General features: G+C 33.4%; 1 protein-coding gene across 6 annotated transcripts in view; it reads right to left on the reverse strand.

The window, feature by feature from the left end:
• The window catches only part of LOC115216671 (neuroglian-like), an 826,540-nt gene that overhangs the window by 210,223 nt on the left and 595,045 nt on the right, over window positions 1-21,272 (reverse strand). For all 6 annotated transcript variants that reach the window (XM_036511459.1, XM_036511421.1, XM_036511285.1 and 3 more), the window contains one exon: window positions 19,742-20,026. In XM_036511459.1, coding sequence (XP_036367352.1) covers window positions 19,742-20,026 — 285 coding nt within the window. The remainder of the gene's footprint in view (window positions 1-19,741; window positions 20,027-21,272) is intronic.

Below are 21,272 nucleotides of genomic sequence, written 5' to 3' on the forward strand. Positions count from 1 at the left end.
CTTTATTAACTTGTAATCATTTTTTTTTGTTCATAAATAATGGAAAAATGGTGGAAAAAGTGTATTTACATTCTACTGGTATCAATTAACTTGGAGATTGTTCTCTATGAATATATATAATATATACTGAGACTCTCTTGTGCCTGAGGAAGATGTTCACCTGGTGGTACATGACTATGCAGAATGAGTTCAATGCAGAATGGAGTGGTGCACATACCAGACATTTCCTTCAGCATCTCATTAGAGTGAAAATATAAATCCAATCATAATATCAGGTCATTAAGAATGAAATGTCCGATTTTCTTATGCACCAAGTTTGACAGTCATTAACTCTAATGTTTTATCCTGACAATTCTTTGTTTTATAACATAGAAGAGTTGCATCATCACTTTTCAAAATGCAATTCATGGTGTCTGAGTTTTCTCTTGTAAATCAGTTTTTGTGAGTTTTCTCTTGTAAACCAATTTTTGTGAACCCATGGATAGATAAAAAATTCGTGTTGTTTATGAATATAGAACCAATGCATCCCAGACAGCTTGACACATCAATGAGGTGTTTGGTGAAGATGTGGTGCATGAGCACACTGTATGCTGATGGATTGAGAAGTTCTAGTCTGATAACTTTACTCTTGAAAATCAGTTATGGAGGTAGACCTAAGACCAAGGTGGATAATGATGAACTGGAAACTGTAGTAGAAGCAGATACATCTCAAACTACATGTGAGTTAGCAGCAAGGTTTGATGTTTTGATTCCAACTGTAACAAATTGGCAAGGTAAAGAAGCTGGACAAGAGGGTACCACATGAACTTAATGAGCAGCAAATGGCACATTGTTTTGAAACTTGCTGTTCTTTGCTGTCATGGCAAACCATTTTTGCACTGCATTGTTACGTGTGATGAAAAATTGATTCCTTTCAACAATAGCAAGCGTTCTGCATGGTGGTTGGATAGAGACAAAGTGCCAAAACACAATCCAAAAAAGAATATTCACCAAAACAAGCTAATGGTGTCTGTTTGGTGGTCCAGCACTGGTGTCATCCATTACAGCTTCATGAAACCTGGTAAGTCAATTACAGTGGATGTATACATCAAACAATTGGATGAAATGGTGAGTGAACTTACAATAAAACAACCAAGATTGGTCAATGGAGACAGACCAATTCTCTTGCAAGACAATGTTCGACCATATGTTGCTCAAAGAATACTACTCAAGTTACAGGAACTGAACTTGGAAGCACTCTGTCACCCACCATATTCACCAGACCTTGCACTGACTGACTATCATGTTTTCTAGGCATTAAACAACTTTTTGCAAGGAAAAAACTTCAAATGTAAAGAAGTTGCAAAAACAGCTTTTCATGAATACATCACCTCTTGCACTCCAGAATTCTTCACTGCTAGCATAAATAAGCTACTGATAAAATGGCAAAATTACGTCAATAATTTAGGTGCATACTTTGATTAACTGCTTTGCTTTTTGTTGAGATAAAGTAAAACAAACTTTCAGTTCAAAATCAGTTATTTCATTATTAATGATCTGATATGAACTGAAATATTGAACTAATCTGAAGTTGAGTACTTTTTTTCTCCAGACAAACAGGAGTTGTTGAAGTCAGTACTGCAGTATAATGTAAACACCTGTTAATTTAACACTGTCATTGGTTAGCGGAAAGAGTTGTTCTAGCAGTACTTAATTTATCTAACCAGATAGTCAGAAGGGTCAATTTTCTTTTAATTAATGATGTAGTGAGAAGAGTAAGGAATAACTCTTAATTAATTAAGGAAAACTCTAAATTAATGACGTAGTGAGAGGAATAAAGAATAACTCTTTTCAGGGCTTCGGAGACTTGTGCAAAGAAGGGAAGAAGTTATCTCTCGGACTTGAAATCCAGCCCACATGCTTGCAACAAAAGTGACACTGTTAAAGGGTTCAAAGAATCAATTTGTGACGTTAAATCAAGAGACAAATTATGTCTACCACCCAAGAATAGGAACAATTCCTCCAACTGACTTCCACATGATTTCTGCTAACCAATTTTTCTTACAACGTTTTGGTCGACCTGGTTGATAAAAAAACATGGGAAAAAGACGCTTGCCCATAGTGCCCTGCTGGGAAATTGAACCTGAAGTTATGTAGGTAAAATTGAACTTCTTAATTCATGCTAATGCCTGCAGCAGAAAGTTGAGTGCCTTGGCCATGGACATAATACATATATATACATATACATATATATATGCCTTTATGATTCCATGTCTATGTATGCATGTTTATATATGTGCATGTATTCAAACATACATGAATATATGTTTCTTATACCTCCGGCATATCTTCTCTATCTTAAAAAATGTGTTTAGAAACACCATGGTCTTTTATACAGGTATGTAACTTTGGTTGTTCAACCTGGATTGAACACTTGTGACCGAAGGAATTCTAGTCACGACCTTCCCATTTTACATTCCCACATAGAGCAAGAAGACCATATTATTCAATGTGTCTTTCTTCATTTAAGATTGCTGAGTTGAGGAGACTTGGTTGCTATCCAGGATAGAGCTGAGTCTCTATTTCAGTAGGATGATGAACTGTATGAAAAAGAAAATTTTCATCAGTTTTTACATCTGAGTCCATGTTTACTTAAGTATATCAGAAAAATACACATATTTATGTTAGTATACATGTGATATATATTTTAGTGAGTCATTTCTCTTTCTAAACCGAACAAACTAGATAAGAAATATTTACTAATTATAATATATATATATACTGCTTAATAATTATCAATCCATTTCTTTAGGTGCATTTGGAATTTCTTTAATTTCTCTCCTTTTTATATTTCTAGCAATGGATCCCATTGAGTGACTCATACAAATGCAAACATGCATGTGTGGAAATGTAAAAGCCATCTAGGTTAATGCAATAGAATTACACTCCACACTTGCTTCAGAAGATGCTTACATGAAAGGTTACTCAAGTGAAAAACTGTGTGAAGTGACATGAACTGGTCAAGGGGTAAGTGCAGTCTAATGTAAACATTGAATGAGATCCTTTATGAATTGTGATAGTTTTGAACTACCTAAAAGGGAATCAGAGAAGACATCTTTAATGAAACTTTTGAATCTAATGTGGTATATTAAAATTTGAAAAATCCTGGAGATACTACAGTAATCTAATTTTCTTCTAATGCCAACCACTTTACAAAGTGTGCAAGGTACTTTTAGGTGGCACCGCATGGGCGCTTTTACATGGTGCCACATGTATATATATGTATAATATATATATACATATATGTATATATATACATGTACATACACACACAAATAAGCATCATCATCATACAAATAATACTGGTTATTTCCAATCTTCCATAAAAATATGGCTGTTAATGGAGAAATATTAGTTTGCATGGAAACAGGTAGAGTTTGGCAATAGAAATCTGCACAACAAATTTTGTCTGGCCAATGCAAACATAAAACAATTGCAGCGTGGAAGGTGTTTGCACATTCCACGCTGCAATTGTTTTCGTTTCAGCACACGATCTCAGATCAAATCACTTGCTATGCAAGTACATCTCCAATGCAAACATAGAAAAATGGATATTGAACTAATGATGATGATGATGATAATAAACCATTATTTCTGTGTCATTGTACCCAACATTTTAATTTTTAGGCTTAGCACTTAAAACACTAACACATCAAGCAGTTTGTTCTTGTTTGGTCCCATGCTAACTCTGATCGAGCATGGTAATAATCACAGTCACAGTCTTACAAATGTCTGTGTGTTTAAGAAACTTGCTTCCCAACCATGTAGTTTTGAACTCAGTTCCAGTCTATGTGGAATCTTGGGTAAGTGTCTTTTACTATAAACCCAAACTAATCAAAGCATTGTAATTCCTTTGTGAAAAATATGTCAGGCCATGGGGGAAATATTATCTCTCTTGGAAACAAGTGAAGGCAGGAAGGGCATCTGGCTGTAGAAAATCTGCTTCAATGAATTCCAATCTCCACCCATGCCAGCATGGAAAAGTGATGTTAAAACAATGATTATGGTGATGATGATCTAGACACGATGATCTGTCCTTTTGTAATCTTGGATTATACTGTTCTATGTATCTTTTCTATTTTTGAAATATATTGTGAATTGTTGTAAATTTGGTTACCATTTCTAGAATGGTCAAGCAAATGCATATCAATGATTAATGGAGGTGACAGAACAGGAAATGTAGGGTTATGAGATAAATCCCCAGATGTAGTAATTTCACTTCACATGCCGTTGAGGAAAAACACGACAATTTTCTATATGAAGCCTTTGCTCCTCCTCAAGAGAAACCAGCATATTTACTAATTATATTGACAGTAGCTAAGAAGCTGATAAGGAAGATCATTATCATAATATTAAGGTAGCAGGCATTGATTTTGTGAAGATACATGAATTAAAAACAAAGTATGAAAAGTACATGTAACCTCCTGGTTTTATCTATTATTTCACTAGGATAATCCTTTTAAAGAAAATACCATTAATATTTATGAGGAGTACATTATTATGGCATTGTGTAAAATTCATCCAATTTTGTGATATTTGTATCTGAAACAAGTGAAGATATTTGTTCAATATCAGGTTTCACAAAAACTGAAAATAAAATATCTCTAAGATAGCTTTTCCCTTTTTATCCAAACCACATGATATTATATTCAATCACTTTTTCTTTTTACTATATATTTTGTACAGAATTCCCATGATATTTTCTATTTTAACTTTCTAAATAATCTTTTAAGTGTTAAAGTTAATTTAAATGTTTTAGAGATAGACATAACATGGTCTATTGGAATATATTTTATCATAGTTTTGTACCTCACTATACTGAGTTCAAATATTACCAATCAGCAAATCAGAATTAATAAAGCACATCCTAGTAACCATATAAAGACCAATTAAATTAATTGTAGTTAATATAAAAGAGAAATTGACTAGCTGAGTCATAAAATATCAATACCATAACAGAATGGTTTGCATGAGCTTTAAATGTAATCCATCACTATGGTTATGTACACAGTATTTTGCATGAGGTGAAGGGATAGAGTAGTACCTTCAAGAACACCGTACATGTGTTAGTTGAACACTTTCCAACTTCTTAAGGTACTTTTCACCATTGTTATTGTTACATTGTGTAACAAACTAGAATATTCTTAGCATAACCAGTGTCTTCATTCTTTTTCCTTTCCATCTTCTTTTTCCATCATCATCCACCTTATCAATGATAGCGTTTTATTTTTCAGGTTGGCATAGTTTGAATGTGTTTCCACTTTCATTTCATACACATATCATTATCCTTTATCAATTATTTGATGTGACCTAACTTAATTAATATCGGGTCATCTCTTTATAAAGGTGGCACTCAATATGTTAAAGCACATTTTTTTTATTCTGCAAAGCATTTGTAGTGCTTTACTAGTTGCATCTGATACTTAAATTTAGTTTGAAAAATTTTTAAAGCAGAGAAATGATACGTGGAAATGAGAAAATTACTATTCACCATTTGCTAGACATGAGTTTCCAAACACTATTTAAAGTCACATCTAACAAATTTTCTTCATTGTGGTTCCTTAGCTACTAACTATTATTTGGAGATAAAGATTGAAGAAGATTCTTGTATGAGATTTATGTACCGATCTTAAGCCTGTATAGAAATAATCAGACATTCAATCCTGGATCCCAGTCCACTTCACATACTAAGATTGTTTCTTGGAAATGACAATACAACTTTTTTTCTAGGGCTCTTGTAGACTTAAATAAGTAAAAAAAAAAACAGCTCAAATACTTTTTTCAAATTTCTAATTTGAACTTTCCACTAATATTGGAATGTTCTCCTCTCTGTCACTCATGTTTCTGTTAAGTATTATAGCTTCATATGATCTCTATTTGCAAGTTGTTTGTTGCATTAACTCAATAATAAATTTTTTGTTTTTTGTTTTTCATTTTCTATTATTTTCTATAAGTAGCTTTTTCTGTTCGTTTCACTCTAGCTTGTATTTTTTATATTAAAATGCTATTTAAACAAAGCTTTGAAGTGAATTTAATCAATCAAGAGTATGATACAATTCCACAAGGATGATGATGATGATTGATAACAAGCAATTTATTATTTACAGGAAAAATATCAGTTGTTTTGTTGTTTTTAACCCTATGTAACATCTGACTGAACAAATCTATGATCAAAAGTATTCCAGTTGACCATATCACCTTTTTTTGGAAGGATTACATCAGCCAATGTTTTGTTTTTTTAAGACAGTAGAATGTTATTTGAGTGAGATTTGGCTACTAGTTCTACAAGAATGAGTGACTTCATAGTGTTTCTCATTGTCTTGAAACAACAGTATTATGTTCATGCATTACTCTATATAATTTTCATAGCATTTTTCACAATTTATTAAATTGTTTTGAACTACAGGAGTTGTATCTTTTGATGGAATTAAATATTTATGGGAACAGAAATTAAAAACACATAGGAACTTAATTCTAGAATAACCAAATGTCAATGACTTCAAGCATTCTTCCTCGCTATCTATAATTTACCATGGAGTTCTTAAAAAGTTTTCTTTTTTTTCTTTAATTTAATATGCAAAAATGATATAACTATAATCTATAAAAATATATCTGAAATTGAAGACAAAACAAACAAATGTTATTCTTTAGTTTATTATCTTTTCCATCTCATTAATGGTAGAGAAATTCTGTGAACTGAGGAAACTGTTCCAGTTGTAAAATATTACCATTTCTTTTCCATTGCTGAATGATTCAATTATATGAAAACTTTTCAGCCCTTTTCATTTAGCTTTTCAATAAATGTGGACAAATATCTACTCAAATGAGACCAGATTAAAAAAGAAAAATTTGAAAAATCATCATAATAAAGTTGTTTAATGTATGAATAATGAAATTATTTTTACCATTTCTATCAGTACCCCTGACATTTTCTTTTGATGTGAAGATGCCTATTTCTCTTAGTTCTTTTCAACAAGGTTTGAATGTGTTTCCAAATTCATGCAATAGGTTAGATTGCCAATGAGAGAGGTTGATCTGATTTCTAATATCAAATTATTCAGAATAGGAAATATACAATTTCTAACCGAATAAAATATTTAACTAATTAGTATTATTAACTTTGCTCATAGAGCAAATGAAAATGTGAGATTTACACTCTGAAATTAGGATTCAAATTTATTTTGGAAGAGAAATTTACAATGGAAAATTTGATTTTGAAACAAAAAATCCTCTTTAGTTTTAGACATATATGAATAATATTTTTACATACTTAAAAATATTTCTAATTATTTTCTTCTCAGAAAACTAAAATAAAGAATTTATCATTTGGAATACTCTGAGCTGGTCTTTTTTGTTTCTGTAATTTAGTTTGTTTATTCTGTTGATCAACATATTAGCAACTGGTGAGTCATGAATTTTTTTCCCTTCTTCTTAAATAATTTATTACCAATACAAAATGAGTCAAAAAGGGGAACCTGTATGTGATTCATTGACCTGCTATACATAGTAGTCATACTTCCCTCAAATAAGCATCTACTGTCATGAATAAAAGATAGATGTTTTCAGTAATGTACTTTTATATATATATACGTTCATGGATGGAATACATTTGATCATATATCTGCTTGATCATGGATAGCTTAAGGCTAAACAGCAACTACAATAATAACAACTATTAGGACAAACTCTGTTACAACATTGGGAATAGCTAGCAAGCTAAACTTTAGATTTTGCTCTGTTTAGTTTTTAGTTGAAGCTGTTATTTCAAATGTAAAAAGAAAATTTTGTTATTTTCCCATCAATTCTTTTCAATCAAATTTGTTATTCATATGGAATTTCAAGAATTTTCTTAACTTTCCATCATCTTTCATTTAATTTGAAAAATGTGTTGTTGTTTTTATATGATTTTGATATTGTAGAGAACCATATCAATTTGGCAAGAGAAACAGTGCTATTCCCTGTGTAGTCTTTAGTTGTCAATCAATTGTTTATATGTGAGTATTGAATGTTGGAAATGGAAAGTAAATGAATGAACTTAGTTAAAAGAATGGAATTTCTTCCAATATGTTACACTAAATGACAGTACATCACTGTGCCACAACATTATGTTTTATATGAAGAAAATGATGTGTTTGCAAGGGAGAGAGAGAGAGATCTTGCTTACATATATGCAGGTGTATCTACACAAACACACAAATAGATAGAGAGAAAGGAAGAGAGAGAGAGAGAGAGCCATATCAATATATATATGTTTATGTGTAGGTATATCAATTGCTCAATTTATGGGGGTTTTACTAGACTAGCATGGGCTAGACAAATATGCACATACATATGCACATATGCACAGCTGTTAAGGCAAAGAAACAGAACAGTAGACAAAGCCGTTAGGGCAAAGAAACAGAACGGTAGACAAAGCCGTTAGGGCAAAGAAAGAGGCCTGGAAAGCCTGGAAGGATGGTGGTAGCAGGGAACAGTACCAGGTAGCCAGAAGGGAGGCTGGGCGGCAGGTATACATAGCCAAGAGTGAAGCGGAAAAGAAGAAGTTTGCCAATGTCCAGAGACATGAGGACCAAAGAACTGAGGTATTTCGGATTGCAAGACAGTGTGTGAGAGAAAATTGTGATGTCACAGGAGAGAAATGTGTTCGAATGGATAATGGTGTAGCTTCCACCATTTCTTCCTGCTAACTCTGTCATACTGGGTTGCAGCTGTACTTTTGAGTCTGGCTTGCCTGGTATCACGCTATCAAGAAAATAGTGTTTTCCATTTCCTTCTTGTTTTTACTGAAATCCCTGCACCTGGTGCTTTAGTGTCCCTTAAACTGATGTACTTGAAGTGTTCTCCTACCTGTGCTACCACGATTTAACTCCCTGACACAGGGAAGTCTGAGCTTGCTGCACTGCTTTTGTACAGCTCAATACCATTTTAGTTGTGTGGTAAACCTAGTCATCTGCAAAGGTAGCTGATCAACAGATGCTCCAAATATCCTGCTACTGTCATAGAAAACTTCATAGATGAACAGTTACCAGTGGAATCTGAAGAGGATCCTTTTTTGGTAGGGCCAAGCCTTGAATATTCTTGGTAACTCAAATTTGACTACAGCTTTCAACCAGCCTTCCTAGTCAATTCTGGTTTTCTCGATAGAGTTGGTGTCCTTCAGACTGCAATTGAAAATCTTTTTGAAACTCAGCACTTCCTGATCCACTGCTTGTATCATCTCTTGCTTCTTGAGAGCTCTGCCCTGACACTATCATCTTACCTTTTCCCAGATACTCCTATCCATTCTCATTTAAATGGGAAGCAGCCATGTATCTTCTCTACCTCTGCTTGTCTCTGGCATAAATAATCACCTTTTTGCCCTCTCAAATACTACTCCCACTTATCTGAGAGGGCTTTTCCCTCTTTTGCCTTTTTCTTGATTTTTTGTTCCTTGTATGTTACTTGGCAACCCGACTAGTGCTAGTGGCGCAAAGAAAAGCATACAGTACACACTGTAATGGGGTTGGTGTTAGGAAGGGCATCCAGTTATAAAAAGCTTGCTAAAGCAGACATGGTGCTCAATGAAGTCCTGGCTCATTAAATCTTGTCAAACTGTCCAACTCATGCAAGCATGGAAAATGGACATTAAATGATGATGAAGGTCACACACACACACACACTTATATATCATCATCATCATCATCATCATCATTTAACGTCCGCTTTCCATGCTAGCATGGGTTGGACGGTTCAACTGGGGTCTGGGGAGCCCGAAAGCTGCACCAGTCCAGTCAGATCTGGCAGTGTTTCTACAGCTGGATGCCCTTCCTAACGCCAACCACTCCGAGAGTGTAGTGGGTGATTTTATGTGCCACCGACACAGGTGCCAGACGAGGCTGGCAAACGGCCACGCTCGGATGGTGTTTTTTATGTGCCACCGACACAGGTGCCAGACGAGGCTGGCAGACGGCCACACTCGGATGGTGTTTTTATGTGCCACCGACACAGGTGCCAGATGAGGCTGGCAAACGGCCACGATCGGATGGTGCTTGTTACGTGCCCACAGCACGGAGGCCAGTCGATGCGGTACTGGCTACGGCCACATTCGGATGGTTTTCTTGTGTGTCACGTGCCACCGGCACTGGTACCACAAAGATACAAATTCCATTGATGTTCATCTATTTTGATTTGTTTTGATTTTTTTTGATTTTCACTTGCCTCAACAGGTCTTCACAAGTGTCACAAGAAGGAAGGTATGCACAGGTGGACTGACTACGTCCCAGGTATATATATATATACTCTTTTAGTTTTTTACTAGTTTCAGCTCGAGAGCTGTGGCCATACTGGGGCATCATTGTTAATTTTTCTACACTTTCATTTACTTAAAAATCTCCCCTGATATTTGACATTTGGTGAATAAGGGACTTTGATATTGCTGCCATCATTTGCATTTCTTGCCATAAGTTAAATTCATCTGGAACTCTTCACAGCTGGAGATCCAGTGTTGTTTTGACGACACCTATATCTACCCCATGCTTTTAGGGAGGGTACTGAAGAGTGGTGAGCCCTTGAAACCCAGGCTGTATCTTCATGGTGATGTTAAATCTTTGGCACTATGCAGTGGTGCCTCATTCTGGTGTTTGTGTAGCTTTCACTACCAAAGTTTGGTACAAGTCTTTCCATGATTTTCCAGATGTATATCACTGAATGTCTTTTCTGCCTTTGTTTTAGGGAGATGAGTCTTAATTTCTTCAGCCTTTCCAAGTAGCTGACCTGTCACATTGAGAGAGTCTTCTGTGTGTATCTATACGTATATATATATATATATATATATCCCTCACTATACTGAATAGTATATATATAGTACCAAGCTCTTACCTATTTATCGTTCTCTCACCAGAATGCATTATTTATTTCTCCTCTTGGTATTTGCACAACTTTGGAACTGCTAGCATTCACTTATGGAGTATTGCATAAGCATTCTTTCCTTCCTCTTACCATGGTGTACGATCTGACCATCCTTTCTGATCATGGATTCATCTAAAGAATACTTGATCTAACTACATCGGACCCTCCCACACTCTTGGGCATAATGAACCACAACAAATATCATTGATGAGGAACATTCTTCCACTGTCTAACTTATAACTCTCCAATGACAGAATACCCAACTTATAGAATCTTCGCTCAATACTAAGCCCCAATAGCAGGGATATCCCAGAAACAGCTGTCATAGATTATTTTTTTTTACCATTTGTTATGTAGCTAAATTAGATTGAATTAAATTAAATTAAACGTCCATATGATGTTTTGTCTAATTGTTTGCCTTTCCTCACTACTTTAACATACATATATACGTTTATAAATATATATATATATATATGAAAATAGTTATATATAAACTATCAGTATTATTTTTTCAAATGTAAACTTTGCAAAAATAGGCAATATTTATAGCTCAAACGCAGATAGATTCACATATTCTATGTAACTTTCTTTTGCATGCATAAATACTTGCATAGGTATCATCATCGTTGTTTAACGTCCACTTTCCATGATGGCTATTATATATACAACTACAAACAGGCACACACATGTATACATTGATACACACACACTTACACACATATGCATGCCCACGCACACACACACACACTTGTGTACGCTCAACTACACATCTATCTATCTTTCTAGGTCTCTCTCTTTCTCTGTCTATCTATCTATATGTATGTAAACATATCAATAACATTTGTCTTGTATGAAGATCAGAAATGATAACTCTACGGCTTGCCTTGCTAGTAAACTCCTCAACCAGCTAGTTTGCACTCATATATACATATTGTGTGTATGCATGTGTGTGTATGTGTAGAAAAATATATGTGTGTGTGTATATATATATATATATATGCATATGTGTGTCTATATAACACACACATACACACACACACACACACACACAAAGGTATGATTATAAATGCACACAATACACATGTATGTACATATATTTATATGAGCAACATGATTGCTGCCATCACCGTCAACAATATCATCATCATCATCATCATTTTATGCAAGCTTTCCATGGTGGTATATAAATATATATAAATATATATATACATATATATACACACACACACATATATGATATATATATATATATGCGTATGTAAATTTATATATATATATATATATATATATATATACATACACACATATATGATATATATATATGCGTATGTAAGTTTATATATATATATATATATATACACACACACATTCATACATATACACTTTAACATATGGACATGCATACACACATATGTTTGTGCCCACACATGTGTGTATTAATATATATGTATCCTAGAGTTGTATGAAACAATTGCATACTTTAGGTTAAAAGCAACCATAAAACGACAAGCTAGGGCTTTTACAGCCATAAAGATGTGACATTTGTGTTATTCGCCTTCTAGATTGGCTACGAACCGAAGCTAATATGCGTAGTCTGACTATTGTTGCTGTTTCTGATAAGTTCAGAATTCCTGTTTGAAGTAGCTCTGTTAACTGCTACATCAAAAGCAAACTCTCTTTTACTTTTTCTTTCTGTCTTTCTCTTTCATACACAGAGAGAGAGAGAGAGAGAGAGAGTTAGATTGAGAGATAAATAAATATATATATGCATGCATATACGTATATATATATATATATATATATATATATATATGTCTCTGTGTGTGTGAATATTTATGTGTGCATGGTTGTGTATCTGTGAGCATATATATATATGTAATTAAAAATGTGAGTGATACATCTGATAAATATGTATATTTGTGTGTGCCTGTATACAGGTGCATTAGATGCTTCGCTGTACAGGAGTCTGAACAGGCTATTTTGCACAAACTAAATGGTGATAAACATATGCATTGCATTAAAAACACATGGTTGCACATCAGAGCATGGAGGTATAATGTTACATTTGCAAATGCGAGTCGACCACTAGCACAACCTGTTACTGAATACAGCATAAAGACAAGCTTTCTTACTCTACACTCAAAGAACATTTTCATTAGTGGCTCTTCCTACTTTATCAACAATAAACTATCTCTGAGTTAACAAGGCAACATTTATACAGTTGTGTGAAATAGTAGCCAAATCTGTTTCAAATCACATACTTTTTGTCCTAAAAACAGTAAGGATATATTGGTTAATGTAGTGCTATATATTTTTTCTTCTTTGTATGTAATTTATAAGGGATAGACCATGACACTAAAAGAATGCTGTGCTGGACCAATCCTCTTCATTACTGGTCTCTATTTGTGGTAAGGTCAATAGCTTCAGTGATTGTAATATTACATTTAGTTAGACCCTCATTAACTTACCTTATTTGTTGAGGTGTTGAAACACGTTTGAAACTTAAGAGTGGCCAATATTAGATATTTTTTCTCGGTCTTAGGAGAGAAATGGTTATGAGTAACCTAAGGTTAAATAACTACAATAACTTGGGAATTGAAAGCAAGCTAAATTTTACGTTTTGTACTGTTTACTTTTTAGTTGAAGCTGTTATTTCAAATGTAAATAGAAAACTTTGTTATTTTCCCATCAATTCTTTTCAATCCCATTTGTTATTGATATAGAATTTCGAAAATTTTCTTACTTTCCATCATCTTTCATCTAACTTGACATATGTATTGTTATTTTAATATGATTTTCATGCTGTTTCTGTTACTTGTAGAGAGTCATATCAATCTGGCATGAGAAGCAATGCTATTCCCTGCTCACTCTTTAATCATCAATCAATTGTCTATATGTGTGTATTGAATATTGGAAATATAAAAGAAATGAATGAATGCAGTCAAAAGAATAGAATTTCTTCCAATATGCAACACTTAATGGCAGTACATTACTGAACTACAACATCAGGTCCCAGATACATTTAAAAAAAGAAAACTAATGAAAAATAAAAATAACGATGGTGCAATGGTTGCAACTTCAGTATCTTTGATTGATCATATGTCTTCTAGAATAGGAACTGATGTGGGGACTGAATGACAGTAGCAATTAAGCCATCAGGCCATGTTATTTAGTTTTCATCACAAAGTTTCCATATTGGTTTTGTATTAACCATATTTACTTGGAATTTGCATGTTTGTATTATGAAAACATTCTTTCATTCTTTTACTTGTTTCTGTCATTGGTCTGTGACTGATAATGCACCGTTGTGAAGAAGTTCGTTTTAGAGACATGTGGTTCCAGATTCAGTCTCACTGTGTGGGACATTGGGCAAGTGTCTTCCAATCGAGCCCTGGGATAATCACTACCTTGTGAGATCTACTATAGATATAAAAGATCAGGTTGCTAAGTTTGCTACTATAAGATGTATGATGAGTAATTCTCTAATATGCAGTGTTGGGCTAAAATCAGCATATGGACAACTGTTTAAAAGATGGACACACTAGTAGTATTCAAAACATGGGCAAGACATGCACAAAACTGCACCTCAGTGGATGCTTTTAGACTTGTAAAGTTATTTAATTAAATTACAATAAGGTACTTCTTTCAAGGATGCATTTTGCTTTGTGTTACATAGTCTGGGATGTTAACCCCATCTTAACTACTTATAGTAGACCATGTAATTTACCAAAATATATCAGTAGCCACAAAACACAATGCGATATAATCACCAACATGAACATGTTTTATTAGGTGACATGTTATATCATATCGATCCTGCCTATCTATATTTAAGTTTTCAATACAATGTGATTGAAAGTTAGTTTGATTACAAGGTATTTTGCTGTTGTTCACTTGGCTGGTGTCAATTTTTGAAGCAAAATTAGAGTATCATAAAAATATCTGTCTGAATTATTGAATTGTGCTGACATTTACCACTAGTTCAGGTAATAATAGACACAAAATTATTTATTTGAGGAATTCTTAAGAAAAGATTTTCCATTACTGTATTTATTGTTAACTTCATTTGTTATTGCTTTCGTTATCTTCGACAAGTTTGGATCAAAATAATCCTTAGTTATATTTGGTAGTTATGGTTTGTTCTGCTTCTTTTGTATATGACTGCATAAGCCACAACTTGACAAATTCATTAGTTTGCACACATATATGTCTATGAGAAATATATATACATATACGTGTGTGTGTGTATTAGATATGTGTATATATATATATATATATATATATATATATATATATAACAATAACACAAATATATACCTACTTACATATGTATATACATACATATATATACGCATGCACATACATACATAAATGCAGAAGGAAGATAAGAATGACCCTTTTGCTAGATATATTTTCAGAGAAGTTCTTGGTGGTGATGTTTATAAGAAGGAAGAGTAGAAATAGACCTATAATCTAGATGTATTTCTCAACCTACTATTAGCCACAGGCCACAACTGTAGTTGGAACAAGACTAAATAGAAAGTGAAATTATGATGAAATAGTACTTTACATAGAGACATCAATATGAAAGAACAAGTCTGGAAAGGACAGAAGAAATGAGGGAACAGGGTATAATATCAGACAGATAGGTATGTGTAGCAAGAAAAAAGTAAGAGGTTTGGAAATTTTTTATGAAGTGAATATCAGTGGAGTAAGATGTTCTGGATACAAAGTAACATGTCAATATGAATCAAGATGTTCTTGACGAAAAGTATTTCTGGAAACGAAATAATACTATGAGAGGTTGCAGAATGTAAAGAATGTTTGAGAGGAAAAAAGACACTGCCAAAAGAATGACTGAATTTGAAAATTGATAGATATATAAACAAAATTCGGATTATGACTATGAAGCTCCTCTATGCTGATGACCTTGCTCTTATTGCTGAATCACTACCAGAAATAGAGAAGCAATTTCAGGTGTGGAAGCAAGGTTGAAATTAAAGAGCCTTAGAATTAATTTAGCAAAGACCAAAGTCCAAGTACGTAAGAAAAGTCAACTCACTGATCCCTACAAGGAAATTGCCCTGGTCAAGATGTAGAAATGGTGTCAGGAGAAACTCCATGCAGTGTACCCAGTGCAAGCTATGGACACATAAGTGATGCAGTGGTATCACAGGAAGATTAACAGGGAAAGCAGTCATTGTGTGTGGCAGATGTGTAGGTACATTAAACACTAAGAATGTACAGAAAGTACAATCATTCAAATGTCTGGGGAATCCTTAGATGTAGAAGATAGTTTCTATTACTTAGATAGCTAAGTTAGCAGTGGAGAAGGTAGTTCTGAAAGCATGGTTGCTAGAATAAGAATGAGCTAGGCAAAGTTCAGAGAGCAATTACCTTTGTTAGTAACAAAAGGCCTCTCTCTTAGAGTGAAAGGAAGCTTGTATGATGTTGCATATAAACAGCTATGCTACATGGCAGTGAGACACGAGCTGTGACTGTGGAGAAGATGTAAAGGCTTGAAAGAAATTAAGTCAATATGCTCCACTGAACAGGTAATGTCAGTGTGCATGTAAGACAGAGCGTAAGTGGTTTGGGAGAAAAATTGGATATACGAAGCATCAGATGTAGTGTGCAATAGAGAAGACTGAGTTGATATGGTCATGTGATGCATATGGATAGGGACAACTGCATCAAGAAGTACTGATCTCTAATTGTCATGGAAATGTGTGGAAAAGATCGACCCTGAAAGACATGGGATGAAGTGGTGAGAAAGGACCTTCAAACTTTGGGCCTCACAGAGATGACAAAGGACCGAGACTTCTAGTGGTTTGCTGTGCTTGAGGAGGCATGTCAAGCTAAGTAAAATTGTGGCTGTCCATACATACAGATATGTCCTCTACATTCCTCTCTCAGCAGAAGGGTCCTAGTTTTGTGGGATTGTGGATGTGGGCACCATGTAGAAGCGCCCATGCTGGTGCCACATAAAAGTGCTCATAATGGTGCCACGTAAAAGTGCCTGTGCCACATAAAAAACACCCAATACACTCTGTGAAGTAGTTGGCATTAGAAAGAGCATCCAGCTGTAGAAAACATGCCAAAATAGACATGAAGAATATATATATATTTATATATATTTATATATATATATATATATGAGGGGGGATGAAAAGTTTCTGACTTTGGGTAAAAAAGAAAATACTAAAGAATTAATTAGTTAATTATGATTTTATTCAATATATTTCTCTCTTAGATTCACACACTTATTGCAGCACTTCTTCAGTTTTTCTAAGTCCTGTAAAAGCCTGTGTCAAACCGTCCAACCCATATCAGCATGGAAAATTAAGTATGATGATCATGATGATGATGATATATACATATATGTACATATAAATATATATGTGCATGTGTGTGTATATCTAGATAATGGCACTTACCAGACTAGTCTTCAGGATTTTGAAATCATCATATAACAACACATTAATTTATATACGTATACATATACATTAATGAATTAAATAGGAACTAGTTAAGATGTAGTGTAAGTAATATTATTTTGTATATTTTGTAAACCATACAATTTAAAAGATAAGATGTGACATCTACCTTGAAGGGATTCAATTCACAAATTATTTATATGTGTGTATGTATGTGTGTGTGTGTGTATATGTATATATTGTTATGAGTGTAATATATGTATATAATATGCATATACACACATACACACACACATATATTTGTAAATATATACACTGAGAGAGAGATAGAGAGATATATATATATAGAGAGAGATAGATAGAGAGAGAGAGAGAGAAGGGTAAAGAAGCCAATCAATGTTTCACTCCATCATTACCCAGAGTTTTTCAACACATACACAGAGTATGTTTATACGCTCCTTCAGATGATATAGTGGCTGTGGAATATGATTACTGTTATATTTGTATGTACACTTGTAAGCTTAGTTTTCATTGTTTAAATCTGATCAGGCAGTTGAGCTTGTTGCAGTTTGTAGGCCCACTTTGCCAGTGTTAATGTGGTTTAGAGAGGTGAAATAGGGTTGTCACCTTAAGGGCAATTATTCTGCAAAAGCTGACTGAAACTAACTGAAGCTGATAAGTTTTATGCATTGCAATGTTTGGGTGTTAGGGAATTTTGGGAATTTTTCAAGCAGAATATCTACCACTGAGAGCAACTGGGTAACACTTTTGATCACCTGTTAAGAGATGTCTCAGGTTACCTCAGGAAATAGTGCTTTTTCAGTTTGATTAGTTCTACAGTTTTGTGCCTCTTTGAATGTATGGATTGACTCTGTGAATGAAGTCCTATTATGTCCTGCAGCAAACTCAACAGCTCCGGTATAAACTTAGTTTACATGATTATGGCATATAACTGTTACTTGATTAATCTAATATTAAGGTATTATTCATCTTTTTCAGGAGAGTTTCAGTCTACTACTGTTAGTATTGTATATGGAAATTAATTTCATAGTTAATGCTTGTGTTATATTATTTCCAATTTTACATGTCTGATCTATTTTTATCCAGTGTGTTTAAAAATTACTTAAGTTTTTCTATTTGTAAAATATCAAAAATCATTTGAGCATTTAAAACCTCATTATTCTTTATTATTAATGAGAATGCAAAAACCATAGTGAGTACAAAAGGTTAATGATAATAATCAGATGATAGAAACGTTGGCTGTTACATGCAAAAATGGTAAAGACATTGATTATAATAGGTAATAAGGATATATATGACGTGATAGATAGGTTCCATTGGAGCAATGTTCACAATGAGAAAGCATAGTCCAAATGGAATGCTAATTGCTTGATGAAACTTGTGTCATACACAGTTCTCAAAGCAGTTCTCTCCACACATTTCAAATCTCAAGTCAGTTTCAGTTAATGCTTTGACTCAAACTGAAATACTGAATGTCTATATGGGTAACCACAACAACATGCTGGGTAAAGATCCTATTCATTAATGCAAATGTGTTTAACTATCTCTTTATGTAAGGTACATCAGTTATCTACACCAGTTCATCATACATCAATGTAGAAACAGTAACTATCATATTAATAAAATAGTTATCGTGCTTAAAATCAGAAAATCACTTGATCTAGTTATAACAAACTAGAAGCAATCTAGTTATAACAAATTAGATGTAATTTAGGAGTTTAACAGAACACACTAAAATCAATCTAGTTATAAGAAACAAGAAGCATTCTTATTATAATAAACTAGTAGCAAACTAATTATAATAAAGTAGAGGCAATTTTGTTAAAATAAACTAGAAAAATGTCTAGTTAAAGCAAACTAAGAGCAATCTTGTTTTAAGGATACCAGTTCTGCTTTTGCTTAAGCCATGCCAGCATGGAAGATGAACATTAAATGATAATGATGAGGAGGATAATAATTCAGATTTTTAATGGTAAACAATTATTAACAGATATTAAAATTAAATGAGTGAAGTATGGGTGTGCTATAAAATAAGGAAACTATTTCTGGTAAACCAGCATGGATGAAAATAGAAACAGTGTTGTCTGAATGGAGGTAAGATTACTGGAATATCAAATCAAATTTAAAATTACTTGCCACTAGTTTCAACATCATTAGACCATCATCATCCATGATATTGTGAAGACAACTATTTTGTACACTATCTTTAATGTGGTTGGTAAAGAAGAATTTTGTATAAGTTTATAGGTTTGAAAAAGTAATGGCTCAAAATCTTTGTCAATTACTGTTTTAGATATCTGTAGTAAATTGAAACATTAACATCAAGAAAGTTAGGAGATGGCAAATTTGTCTCTTACCTTTTACTGTTAGATTTGCTTTTGACATTTTCATGTCCATGTCCAGTATTACCATACAGGTATAAACACCTGCATCTTGAAAAGTAACAGATTTTATTGTTATGTTTGTTTTTAGTTCATTTGTTTTGTATTTTTCAGTGTTTGTCAAATTAAGTATTACATCATTGTGCTTCCACTTAATTTCAAACTTCTTTAGTTCTAATGAATTTGGCATACATACAAAGTTTGTGTCTTCTCCGACATTTGCCACTTTGCTCTCTGGTTTGTTCTCAATATTCAAGTATGCTGCAAGAAAGAGAGAAAAAGTGTTGTTAAAATATTTTAAAATTTAGAGGGGTTAATTAAGGGAAGAACAAAATAAAGACATTTAAATGACATATAATTTGAGTGGTCTAAGAGTGTATAAGGACAATAATCATGAAGACAAAAATATTAGTAACAACTGAGTATTTCTTCTCTTTAGCTTAAACATATTTAAAAACTATGTTTTTGAGATGATTTATGCTAGTTTCATGGGGAATACACTAATAAACATTTTGAGACCTTCTTTAAATGTCCCTAGACATTATGGAAGAAAACCTGAACTTTTCTCTGCCAGAATAGTATGCAAAAATCATGAGTGAGGAAAGTCAAACTGATTGAATAAAAGGTCGTAGATTAGTGCATATAATAAATTAAACTGCATTTTGTATATGCAAACATTTATGGAAACAATTTTTTGATCAGAAAAAATTCTTCATGCAAAAACTGAAAATGTTTCCGTGTGAAGAATTTATTAATTCAAATGCTGTATGAATGAATAAATTATGTAATGTTTTCTATAATTTTTGTTGAAAATGATATATGCATCAGTTGCTGCACAAGTATATATGGCACAGTTTTATAACTAAAAATGTCATCATGAAAATTATATAAATTTTATATAATAAAATTTGGGTTACACTGGAGGCTGGGTTTTGTGATTTTATATTCAAATGCAAGAGCTGCACTGTATCTCTGGGGAAGGCAATAAACTCTGCATGTGCTATTGCTGGAATAATGTTGTACTGTGTCAAATAAAGTTATCTTGTAACCAATGATTTTATACAATGATAGCAATGTTGCACTGTCTTCATTCATGTTTCCTTAGCAGCTGTGACAGGTTTTTATAGGCTGGTGTTTAGTTATATTGAGTAAATGTGATGTAAATATCCCTTTGGATTAGAAACTAGTCTATTTCAAGTACCATTCCCAGATAATCTCATATGTATTCCAACAACTAGAACTGTGGAATGTAGAAGAAAATCTTTTATCTAAATACATAACAAACTGAACTGGTAGTCTGATACCATATCCTTTTAGACAGCCCTTTAGATATAAAAGTATATATATATATATATATCATCATCATCGTTTAATGTCTGCTTTCCATGCTAGCATGGGTTGGATGATTTGACTGAGGTTTGGCGAACCAGACTCCAATCTGATCTAGTAGAGTTTCTACAGCTGGATGCCCTTCCTAACACCAACCACTCCGAGAGTGTAGGCATAT

The sequence above is a fragment of the Octopus sinensis genome, linkage group LG1, assembly GCF_006345805.1.
Source record: "Octopus sinensis linkage group LG1, ASM634580v1, whole genome shotgun sequence".
Taxonomy (NCBI): Eukaryota; Metazoa; Mollusca; class Cephalopoda; order Octopoda; family Octopodidae; genus Octopus; species Octopus sinensis.